At 38.4% G+C, this 12,552-nt stretch overlaps 1 protein-coding gene across 1 annotated transcript; it reads right to left on the reverse strand.

Moving 5' to 3' along the window:
• Positions 1–4,365: 4,365 nt before the first annotated feature.
• Positions 4,366–5,862, reverse strand: LOC129915033 (angiotensin-converting enzyme-like). Its single transcript, XM_055994487.1, has 5 exons — positions 5,209–5,862; positions 4,929–5,146; positions 4,743–4,871; positions 4,501–4,679; positions 4,366–4,443 (listed from the first exon to the last, which is right to left on the reverse strand). Exons 1-5 carry the CDS (start codon positions 5,860–5,862, stop codon positions 4,397–4,399), a joined length of 1,227 nt encoding a protein of 408 aa, XP_055850462.1. The 3' UTR covers positions 4,366–4,396.
• Positions 5,863–12,552: the final 6,690 nt, after the last annotated feature.

Below are 12,552 nucleotides of genomic sequence, written 5' to 3' on the forward strand. Positions count from 1 at the left end.
AAATTTTGAGATAGACGTATCAAACCAATTGCATTCGTTTGTTACACTCGACTTCTTGATTCATTCCCAAAATCATTGTTTGTCCACTTTCCGTTTAAGAAATAATAAAAAAAAAAATTCAAAAGTGTTTATAATAATTTCAAAAAAAAAAAGTTACGCATACACCACAGTGACCTTCCTAGATTCCTCTAATTCATTGACTGAATAGTAGAACCATCTGAACTTGTTTGCCCGTTTACTAACTAAGAATTTTATTATCGTAGAGTCAACATTTTGATAGTGGGGCTAACAAAGACTGGCATTTTTTGTTTTCTTCTTAATACAGAAAAAAATGACAAAATTTGCTTTGATGATGTCGTCTCTACTATTCTTTATATGCAATTTAAAGTTTTTTTGTACAACATAAGAGTGCTAAAATGTTTGGAACAATTTTTTTTGGGAGTTTTAAATTTTTCAGTACAAAATTTGTATCCCCTAAACGATTTTTTGGTGTATGAAATTGAAGTGGAAAAACGATAAAAGTTAGAATTTTTGAAAAAAAAGAAAGTAATTTTTGAATACTTTGAAGTTTTTAGCTGTTGTAGGTATGCGTAACTTTTATTGGGAATTTGAGTGGACTCTTACTTGAAATTGAGAAGATAAATTATCTCTCTGAGAAGCGTTCTATTTGTCATTTTTGTGAAATTAAAACACTTTTAGAAGATTTCTGGATGCTTCTGGACGCTTCAAATTTTATAAGAAATTCAAAATTTTGACTTTCAAAATCAGACATGATCTTGAAAATTCAGGTAAAAAAAATGTAGATTAAAATATTTCTGTTGTCATATAGGTACTGACTATGACTACAGACATTGCTCAGCCCTTCACAATTTGATTATACCTAAGCTCATAGTTTTCACTTTTTCAATTGATAACACACTGGTTTTACATATGATTGGTAAAACTCTGCAATTCTGCATTGTTTACCTAACTAATTCCGTTTGTGTTGTACCAAACTGAAGGATCTTAATTAAGGGACATCTTAACACTAAAAGTTAAATTCCATACGAACATTTTATATGAAAAAAAAGAACGATAAATTATATTTGAAATCGTAAGAGTTATTGCAAATTTTTAATGTGACAAATCGTTATTTTGATATTGAGAGTTATCAGTTATCTACTCAATATCAACCTTTCTTCAATACTGCATCTAAATTTGGCTGATGTCACAATTTTTTTCAAATTATTCGTCATCAACAACAACATTGAAATTTTTTTGAAAGAATACAAAAAAAAAAATGCTTCCTGGAATTTATTTTATACATTCATTCAACAAAAAACTAATTTCTCTACAATTTTGAACTTACACTGAAAAAAGTATTATTATTAAAAACTATGAATCTCGTTCATAAACCAAAATTCATACATTTTTAAGAAATATTCATTAAATTTAAGCACAAATTTTTAAAAAAAAAGTTTAGTTTTAAGAAAGATTCACAAAATTTAAGAATCGGCTTTCATAAAAATTTTCCTATGGAAAATATTTTTATGAATTTTTTTAAGAACTAATACGAAAGTTTATGAATAAATTCATAAACTTCTAGCTCCATTTTGAAAGAATATTTTGCTGAATCATAGAATCTGAACATACTTTTATGAATGAAATTCACTATTATTTTCCATTCAGTTGTATTTTGAGTTAAGATAATTTTTAAAATTGATTTTTTTTTCCCTTCTAAAATTGATAAAATCAATTTTCAAAATTACAGTTGAAAGAAGTTCATTAATTTTGTGTTTTTAAGTACTTTTTCTTAAAATGAATGTATTTTATCATTAATCGAAAAATAACAAATATTTTACCGTTATCCTGTATTCGGTATTAAGAACTTATTCTTAAAATTTAAGAATCTGTTCATACTTTTTATGTTCGAAATTCATATTTTTCCAAAATTTTAGAATTAAGTCATTAAATATTATGAAAGTATACATATAATTAATGAAAAAATTCTTACGTTTTGAGTGTTTAAGTATATTTTCTTAAAGTCTATGTACTTTTTCATCAATCTAGAAAATAATAACTGTTGTTCTGAATCTATGCCTTAGAAAGATTTGTTTGAGGATTTAATTTAAAATCTGATAATCAAAGTGGACGGGCGTTGCCGAAACAGGTTAAAAAAGTTTGTGAATAAAAGCCAATATTGTTTATAGTGTTAAACATTTTAACCACGTAGACAATTTTGAAGAGTATATAAGTACATTTGAACAGTGTAAAATATTGTTGGTTGCTGTTGCCTCTTTCCCATATACTCAGATAAGTATAAAAACATTATAATGTTAAAAATTGCTTTCTTTTATTTATTTAATATATTTTATTTTGTTTTGTTATAGGTGCATATTTTAAAATTGAAAATCGTAATTTGATATTTTTGTGAAACGTACGTAATCTTCAACTTAGGACCGGCAAAGGTTGAAAAAACAAAACAAAATACAAACCATATTAAAGGTGATTCTCAACAAATCCTGTACACTTGAAATTGTCATTGCAAACTAAAGCAAAACATAGAATTTAGTAGGTAAGTGTTGAATTTTATTTTATTTTTCTAAATATTTAAATTTTGTTTTAACTTAATATTATCAACCTAAATTCTTTATATTTTTATTTTTCCCCAACTTATTCAATTTTGTATTGTTTTTTTTTTTCAGCTCCATAGTCTAATGCTGCCGATTACAATAAGGTAAAAGATAATTTAACCTTCTAGCTATTTCAATTTTTTAAATCAAATAGTACATATTAATTTTACTAATACAATCTTTTTTTTATCTTTCCAGATGATGCATCCATTAAAAAAGTAAAATTAAATTAAAAATTATCTTTATACTGAAATTTATAGTGATAATGATCAATAAAACATTTTTATAACGTTTAAACTTAATAATTTCTTTTATTTTTAAAAACAATTTTCATTTTTTGTTTTAGATTTTGGGTTGTTTTCTTTTGCTGTTTGTTTGTTTGTTTGAGATACAATTTTTTTAGGAACAAATTAAAGGCTTGGAATTTAAATGGTAATGTATTAAATGCATTTATATAAATAAATGCATACATTTTAATGAAAAGCGTATTATATTTTATGAAAACAATCATACAACTTTAAGAAAAATTCATAGTTTTTATGATTTTTTTCATAAAATTTAAGCAAAATTTCATTTAAATTTTTACGAAATTTATGAAAAAAATCATAAAATTTAAGAAATAATCTTAAAATGTAAACTTTATTCTTAAATTATAGCAAAAAAAAAAAAGATTTAAGAAATAATTATTCTTAAATTGTATAAATTTTTCTTAAAATCTAAGAAACTTTTCTTAAAATCTAAGAAATTTTTCTTACCTAAACATGTTCAAAAATTTTTGAATTCGTTTATGAACAGAATTCTTAAAATTTAAGAACTTATTCTTAAATTTTACGAAAAATTCATTCGCTTATGAATTTGTTCATAAAAAGATTCTTAAATTTAATGAATTTGTACATTGGCTCATTTGCCATGAATTTTTACATTAATTTAATGTACAAATTCATTAATTTTATGTACCTTTTTGGTTCAGTGTACAAAGCAGAAGTTGATAACATTCAATTCTACTTTACCCTGCTTCCATATATTGAATTGCTAAAGATTTCAACTGGTGAAATTCTGTTTTTCTTGGTTAAAATTTCAGAGAAAACTTTTTCTATCTGGAACACACTTCTTGGAGTTTCATTGATATGAAACCGTAATAGAATACGAGAGTCAACTAACACTATATACGTTAAGATAAATTCTCTTTTGGTTTCGTCTTGCCTTGTTTCTTTGCTTTTTTCTTGGGATTAAGTTCTGTTGTTTATTTTATCATTATCGGAGGCAATTTTTCTAAGTGGAACCAATCTGCTTTTGCCACTTTTTGTGGATTATATTATATTTTTTTTGTGCTTTCCTTCTTTATGATACCAATAGATATTTTATTCAATAAATTGAGAAGTGATTTCAAAGCATACCTATCATTTCTATCAGTCAAGAATCTTTTTGAATGAATCAGAATTTTTCATTTTTTTTTTTCGATATTTATTTTTGATCTGTTTTATGAGGATTCAGACAGTAAATTTAACTAACTGAAATTTTATGAGAAGGAGATTATTGAATAATTTGTGATATTGATAAATATTGTGATATGGACTATTTGAGGAAGTGATTTTGGGAATCTAAAAGGAAGTAAAGAAAGAGGTCTCGTTTAAAGTAAATAAGACTTTCCATTTTCAGCTTTGACAACTATGCAATTGCAAATGCCTAACAAATAAAGATTTAATTAAAAAAAATCATTTTTGCTTAAACAGTTTTTATTGATCTTATTTTATTGGCCTTATCAAAACTAATGAAAATCAAGTTTAATCATCATCGTCATTTTCCACAGGCAATTTAACGCTTTCTATCTCTAAAATAACAAATTTCCAAGATTAATTTATAGTTGTTTTTGAAAAAAAAAACTTACTCTTATCAGAATGCGTCCAGCCAACATTAACATTGATCTGCTTATTAGCCTTAACTAACCGATTAAAAGCTGGGAAATAGTATTCCAAAAGACCTTCACCATTCAATTTTGGATCTTCAGGTAATAATGTTGCCAAAACCTCACGCATAGGTTTAGAGGAACCAAGTTTTATCATTTTTCTTAACAAAATATCAGTAAATATTAAGACCTGAGTTTCTAAGTTTTTTTTTTCTTTAACTTACTTAATTGCATCACCAGCATCCTTGTGTCCAGAAAAGTCACAATTCTGTAGACTTTCTTTAGGATATTGGTCAGTAATCGAACACAATTTCACATAGAACTGATAACTCAAGACTTCTGACATGAATTTTCTGTAAACATTTGATAAATTATCAAAATTTTAAAAAATATCATTTTTGTAGACCTACCTTGCTTGATGATTTTCATTCAATTCCAAATAGAATTTGAAGGGGAAATCAAAAGTGTTACTAACACGATCACCTGGTGGCCCAACACCAACATATTTATCCATAAGTTCCCAATATTTCTTATTCAATTCTGTTATTTCAAATTTTCCGGCAAACATATCAGCCATAACTTTCGTATGCACATAGTAAACAGGGATATTAAGCAAAGTATGAATGCTCTGAAATTATTCAATCAATATTTCAATATTGACAGAAAATAGGACGAACACTTTCAACTTACCTGTCTTAAAAGTCGATTCATCATAACTTCATCGGAGAATTCCGGTGAAGGTAAAATTCCAACTTTGGACAAATATTTTGGTGAAGAAGCTGATAAAATCACGGCTTCACCAATTGCATGCTCCAAATTGTATGAATCTGAGTAATAAGCTGGTAGATGAGATTTTTCCATTGCCATATGGATCTCAGCCATGTAACCATGTGCCTGCATTAAAGTTCTGTAATCCATTTTGTGACAATATTGCATAAAGACGTTCGAAGTATGAGCTAGAATTGTAGCTTTGCAATCGCCTTCGTCTTCATCTGACTTCATCTTTAGCCTCTTGCCCCAGTAATTTTCTGGAATAGGTTCAAGTCCCATAGATTCGTAGAATTTATCAGCTGTTTTGAAAAGTTTCAATGTGTCAAAACTATTATTAACGAGGATTTCATCGAATTGTGGAAGTTCTTTATGTGGGAAATATTCATCAATTACACTTTTGTTAGTCCAAATTTGTGCCAATACTTGTTGGAATAAATGGTCGGGTATAAGGCTTTTCGTATCAATAATAGCATCTCCGTATTTCTTATTCAATTGATGACGAATGAAGCCATGCAATTGTTGGAATACAGGTCCAATCTGCTCCATGACTGCATCCAGTGCCGGATTAACCATGCCATGGGCCTCTAGGCAAAATAATTCTTGGGCCCTTTTCCGATGCTTTTTCAATATCATAAGCTATTTTTAAGTTAGGTTAGAAATTTGTGCAGGTAACTTACTAGAGACTAATCGGATATAATCTGGTGTCCTATCATGTCATTTTATAAATGTAAACTAAAAGTTTTGAAATAACTATAACAAGAATTGTAGTGATATCTCAACAAAAAAATTTAAGCAACTTGATGGTTCACAGATAATTTTTATTAACGATAAGTTATTAGAAAATATATTAGATTCAAAAGGTATAAGTAGGTATACCTATCCCGGCTTTTCACGAGTCGATTTTAACCACATGATATGTCTCACGGCTTAAGTCGGGGATTGTCACTTTACGCCAAAAAGCTTCGCCGCACGGCGAAAATCGACTCGTTATAAGTCGGCATTACGGTTTCATTATAAAACTCGAAAGAGAAATCATACGAAAAAGTTTCAATTTTGATTTTATTATTATTATAGACAAGGCAAATTACTCAAAACAGAGATCCGCAAAACAGTTCCAAAGCCGGAACGAACATGGAACGGTTCTTTTTTCGGTCGGAACAAGTTCCTGGAACTAGTTCCGCGGAACTACATATCTAGAATTTTAGTTTTTTTTTCAGGAAAATGCATCAAAAAAAGAAATAGTATGATATTGAATATTTTTTCCTGATGGCCGTTTAAAGCGGCCAGAAAAACTTATGTCAGTTGAAACAAACTTAATCTACCTTTTAAAGCGGCCAGAAAAACGTATGTCGGTTGACACAAACTTAATCTACCTACTAGTTCCTGGAACTAGTTCCGCGGAACTATCTAGAATTTAAGTTTTTTTTTTCAATAAAATGCATCAAAATAAGAAATAGTATGAATTTGAATATTTTTTCCTGATCCTGGAACTGAAACTATTAATGTAGTTCCATGTCCGTGAGCATGATTCATAAGAAAGCAGTTGTGGTTTTGGTTTGTGAATTTTTGGCGCTCAACTCGTTCGCATCCATGTGTGTTGGCTTTGGATGAGAATTCTATGACATGCGTGTGTGTATTGTGTATTTCAAACAGAGACAGAGATATATTCGCATTCGTTTTGTTTCTTGTTCCTCTTCTTCTTTCTTTCTTTTGTGTGTGGCTGTGTCTGAACGATGGAACTGTTTAAATTAATTTTGGGGAACTAGTGTAACTAGTTCCGAGTGAGGAAACGCGTCCAAAACGCGTCTGAAACGCGTCCGAAACGCATCTGAAACGCGTCCGAAACGCGTCCGAAACGCGTCCAAAACGCGTCTGAAACGCATCTGAAACGCATCTGAAACGCGTCCGAAACGCGTCCGAAACGCGTCTGAAACGCATTCAAAACGCGTCTGAAACGCGTCCAAAACGCGTCTGAAACGCGTCTGAAACGCGTCTGAACGCGTCCGAAACGCATCTGAAACGCGTCCGAAACGCGTCTGAAACGCGTCTGAAACGCGCCTGAAACGCGTCCAAAACGCATCTGAAACGCGTCCGAAACGCGTCATAAACGCGTCCAAAACGCATCTGAAACGCGTCCGAAACGCGTCCGAAACGCGTCATAAACGCGTCCAAAACGCGTCTGAAACGCATTCAAAACGCGTCCAAAACGCGCCTGAAACGCATCTGAAACGCGTCCGAAACGCGTCCGAAAACGCGTCCGAAACGCGTCCAAAACGCGTCTGAAACGCATCTGAAACGCGTCCGAAACGCGTCCGAAACGCGTCTGAAACGCATTCAAAACGCGTCTGAAACAAGTCCAAAACGCGTCTGAAACTTGTCCAAAACGCTTCCAAAACGCGTCTGAAACGCGTCTGAAACGCGTCTGAAACGCGTCCGAAACGCGTCCGAAACGCGTCTGAAACGCGTCCAAAACGCATCTGAAACGCGTCCAAAACGCGTCTGAAACGCGTCCAAAACGCGTCTGAAACGCGTCCAAAACGCATCCAAAACGCGTCCGAAACGCGTCCAAAACGCGCCTGAAACGCGTCATAAACGCGTCCAAAACGCGTCTGAAACGCATTCAAAACGCGCCCAAAACGCGTCTGAAACGCGTCCAAAACGCATCTGAAACGCGTCCGAAACGCGTCTGAAACGCGTCTGAAACGCGTCTGAAACGCATCAGAAACGCGTCCGAAACGCGTCCGAAACGCGTCTGAAACGCATTCAAAACGCGTCTGAAACAAGTCCAAAACGCGTCTGAAACTTGTCCCAAAACGCATCCAAAACGCGTCCAAAACGCGTCTGAAACGCGTCCAAAACGCATCTGAAACGCGTCTGAAACGCGTCCGAAACGCGTCCGAAACGCGTCTGAAACGCATCTGAAACGCGTCCGAAACGCGTCCGAAACGCGTCCGAAACGCGTCCGAAACGCGTCTGAAACGCATTCAAAACGCGTCTGAAACAAGTCCAAAACGCGTCTGAAACTTGTCCAAAACGCATTCAAAACGCGTCCGAAACGCGTCTGAAACGCGTCCAAAACGCATCTGAAAACGCGTCCGAAACGCGTCCGAAACGCGTCATAAACGCGTCCAAAACGCGTCTGAAACGCATTCAAAACGCGTCCAAAACGCGTCTGAAACAAGTCCAAAACGCGTCTGAAACTTGTCCAAAACGCATTCAAAACGCGTCCAAAACGCGTCTGAAACGCGTCCAAAACGCATCCAAAACGCGTCCGAAACGCGTCTGAAACGCGTCCAAAACGCGTCAGAAACGCGTCCAAAACGCGTCTGAAACGCGTCCAAAACGCGTCCAAAACGCGTCTGAAACGCATCTGAAACGCGTCCGAAACGCGTCCGAAACGCGTCTGAAACGCATTCAAAACGCGTCTGAAACAAGTCCAAAACGCGTCTGAAACTTGTCCAAAACGCATTCAAAACGCGTCCAAAACGCGTCTGAAACGCGTCCAAAACGCATCTGAAACGCGTCCGAAACGCGTCCGAAACGCGTCATAAACGCGTCCAAAACGCGTCTGAAACGCATTCAAAACGCGTCCAAAACGCGTCTGAAACGCGTCCAAAACGCATCTGAAACGCGTCCGAAACGCGTCCGAAACGCGTCATAAACGCGTCCAAAACGCGTCTGAAACGCATTCAAAACGCGTCCAAAACGCGTCTGAAACGCGTCCGAAACGCATCTGAAACGCGTCCAAAACGCGCCCAAAACGCGTCTGAAACGCGTCCAAAACGCATCTGAAACGCGTCCGAAACGCGTCTGAAACGCGTCTGAAACGCGTCTGAAACGCGTCTGAAACGCGTCTGAAACGCATCAGAAACGCGTCCGAAACGCGTCCGAAACGCGTCTGAAACGCATTCAAAACGCGTCTGAAACAAGTCCAAAACGCGTCTGAAACTTGTCCAAAACGCATTCAAAACGCGTCCAAAACGCGTCTGAAACGCGTCCAAAACGCATCTGAAACGCGTCCGAAACGCGTCCGAAACGCGTCCGAAACGCGTCTGAAACGCATCTGAAACGCGTCCGAAACGCGTCCGAAACGCGTCCGAAACGCGTCTGAAACGCATTCAAAACGCGTCTGAAACAAGTCCAAAACGCGTCTGAAACTTGTCCAAAACGCATTCAAAACGCGTCCAAAACGCGTCTGAAACGCGTCCAAAACGCATCTGAAACGCGTCCGAAACGCGTCCGAAACGCGTCATAAACGCGTCCAAAACGCGTCTGAAACGCATTCAAAACGCGTCCAAAACGCGTCTGAAACAAGTCCAAAACGCGTCTGAAACTTGTCCAAAACGCATTCAAAACGCGTCCAAAACGCGTCTGAAACGCGTCCAAAACGCATCCAAAACGCGTCCGAAACGCGTCTGAAACGTGTCCAAAACGCGTCTGAAACGCGTCCAAAACGCGTCTGAAACGCGTCCAAAACGCGTCCAAAACGCGTCTGAAACGCATCTGAAACGCGTCCGAAACGCGTCCGAAACGCGTCCGAAACGCGTCTGAAACGCATTCAAAACGCGTCTGAAACAAGTCCAAAACGCGTCTGAAACTTGTCCAAAACGCATTCAAAACGCGTCCAAAACGCGTCTGAAACGCGTCCAAAACGCATCTTAAACGCGTCCGAAACGCGTCCGAAACGCGTCCGAAACGCGTCATAAACGCGTCCAAAACGCGTCTGAAACGCATTCAAAACGCGTCCAAAACGCGTCTGAAACGCGTCCAAAACGCATCTGAAACGCGTCCGAAACGCGTCCGAAACGCGTCATAAACGCGTCCAAAACGCGTCTGAAACGCGTCCAAAACGCGTCCAAAACGCGTCCGAAACGCGTCCAAAACGCGCCTGAAACGCGTCATAAACGCGTCCAAAACGCGTCTGAAACGCATTCAAAACGCGTCCAAATCGCGTCTGAAACGCGTCCGAAATGCATCTGAAACGCGTCCAAAACGCGTCTGAAACGCGTCCAAAACGCGTCTGAAACGCGTCCAAAACGCGTCTGAAACGCGTCCAAAACGCGTCCAAAACCTGTCTGAAACGCGTCCAAAACGCGTCTGAAACGCGTCCAAAACGCGTCTGAAACTTGTCCAAAACGCATTCAAAACGCGTTCAAAACGTGCCTGAAACGCGTCCGAAACGCGTCTGAAACGCATCTTAAAAGCGCCCAAAATTCGTCCAAAACGCGTGTGAATCGCGCCTGAAACGCGTCTGAAACGCGTCCAAAACGCGTCCAAAACGCGTCCAAAACGCGTCTGAAACGCGTCTGAAACACGTCTGAAACGCGTCCAAAACGCGTCCAAAACGCATCTGAAACGCGTCCAAAACGCGTCTGAAACGGATCTGAAACGCGTCCAAAACGCATCTGAAACGCGTCCAAAACGCATCTGAAACGCGTCCAAAACGCATCTGAAACGCGCCCAAAACGCGTCTGAAACGGGTCTGAAACGCGTCCAAAATGCGTGTGAAACTTGTCCAAAACGCGTCTGAAACGCATCCGAAACGCGTCCAAAACGCGCCTGAAACGCGTCCGAAACGCATCTGAAACGCGTCCAAAACGCATCCAAAACGCGCCCAAAACGCATCCAAAACGCGCCCAAAACGCATCTGAAACGCGTCCAAAACGCATCTGAAACGCGTCCAAAACGCATCCAAAACGCGCCCAAAACGCATCCAAAACGCGCCCAAAACGCATCTGAAACGCGTCCAAAACGCAACTGAAACGCGTCCAAAACGCGTCTGAAACGGGTCCGAAACGCGTGTGAATCGCATCTGAAACGCGTCCAAAACGCGACTTAAACTTGTCCAAAACGCGTCTGAAACGCATCCGAATCGCGACCGAAACAAGTCTAAAACGTGTGAATCGCGTCCGAAACGCGCCCAAAACGCGTCTTAAACGCGTACAAAACGCGTCTGAAACGCGTCCAATACGCGTCTGAAAGGCGTCTAAAACGCGTCTGAAACGCGTCCAAAACGCGTCTGAAACGGGTCCAAAACGCGTCCACAACGCATCTGAAACGCGCCCAAAACGCATCTGAAACGCGTCCAAAACGCATCTGAAACGCGTCCAAAACGCATCTGAAACGCGTCCAAAACGCGTCTGAAACGCGTCTGAAACTTGTCCAAAACTCGTCCAAAACGCGTCTGAAACGCATCCGAAACGCGTTCAAAACGTGCCTGAAACGCGTCCGAAACGCGTCTGAAACGCATCTTAAAAGCGCCCAAAATGCGTCCAAAACGCGTGTGAATCGCGCCTGAAACGCGTCTGAAACGCGTCCAAAACGCGTCTGAAACGCGTCCAAAACGCGTCCAAAACGCGTCCAAAACGCGTCTGAAACGCGTCTGAAACACGTCTGAAACGCGTCCAAAACGCGTCCAAAACGCATCTGAAACGCGTCCAAAACGCGTCTGAAACGGATCTGAAACGCGTCCAAAACGCATCTGAAACGCGTCCAAAACGCTTCTGAAACGCGTCCAAAACGCATCTGAAACGCGCCCAAAACGCGTCTGAAACGGGTCTGAAACGCGTCCAAAATGCGTGTGAAACTTGTCCAAAACGCGTCTGAAACGCATCCGAAACGCGTCCGAAACGCGCCTGAAACGCGTCCGAAACGCATCTTAAACGCGCCCAAAACGCGTCCAAAACGCGTGTGAATCGCGTCCGAAACGCGTCTAAAACGCGTCTGAAACGCGTCCAAAACGCGTCTGAAACGCGTCCAAAACGCGTCTGAAACGCGTCCAAAACGCGTCTGAAACGCGTCCAAAACGCGTCTGAAACTTGTCCAAAACGCGTCCAAAACGCGTCTGAAACGCATCCGAAACGCGTCCAAAACGCGCCTGAAACGCGTCCGAAACGCGTCTGAAACGCATCTTAAACGCGCCCAAAACGCCCCACCATCAAAATGCACAGCCTCAGCCTTGTGCATTTAGAAAAAAAAGTAATACAAAAATGATACAAAAACAACCACCAATTGATTTGGAAAATAAAGGTATGCTGATTATAAAATTGATAAATAATAAAGTTGTTGATTTTTCTGTCTTTTAGTGGCGATCAATTCCAGGCATCATTGACTGAGTTTACAGCAGCTTCAGCCTTGAGCATTTAGAAAAAAAAAAAATCAAAACAAGATACAAAAACTACCACCAAAGTGCAGACTGTAGACGCAGAGTATTTTTTTCTTTTTCATTTTTTTCAACTGGCCAGGCCACAGTCGCGTGCCCAA

Source organism: Episyrphus balteatus, chromosome 3, assembly GCF_945859705.1.
Source record: "Episyrphus balteatus chromosome 3, idEpiBalt1.1, whole genome shotgun sequence".
Classification (NCBI taxonomy): Eukaryota; Metazoa; Arthropoda; class Insecta; order Diptera; family Syrphidae; genus Episyrphus; species Episyrphus balteatus.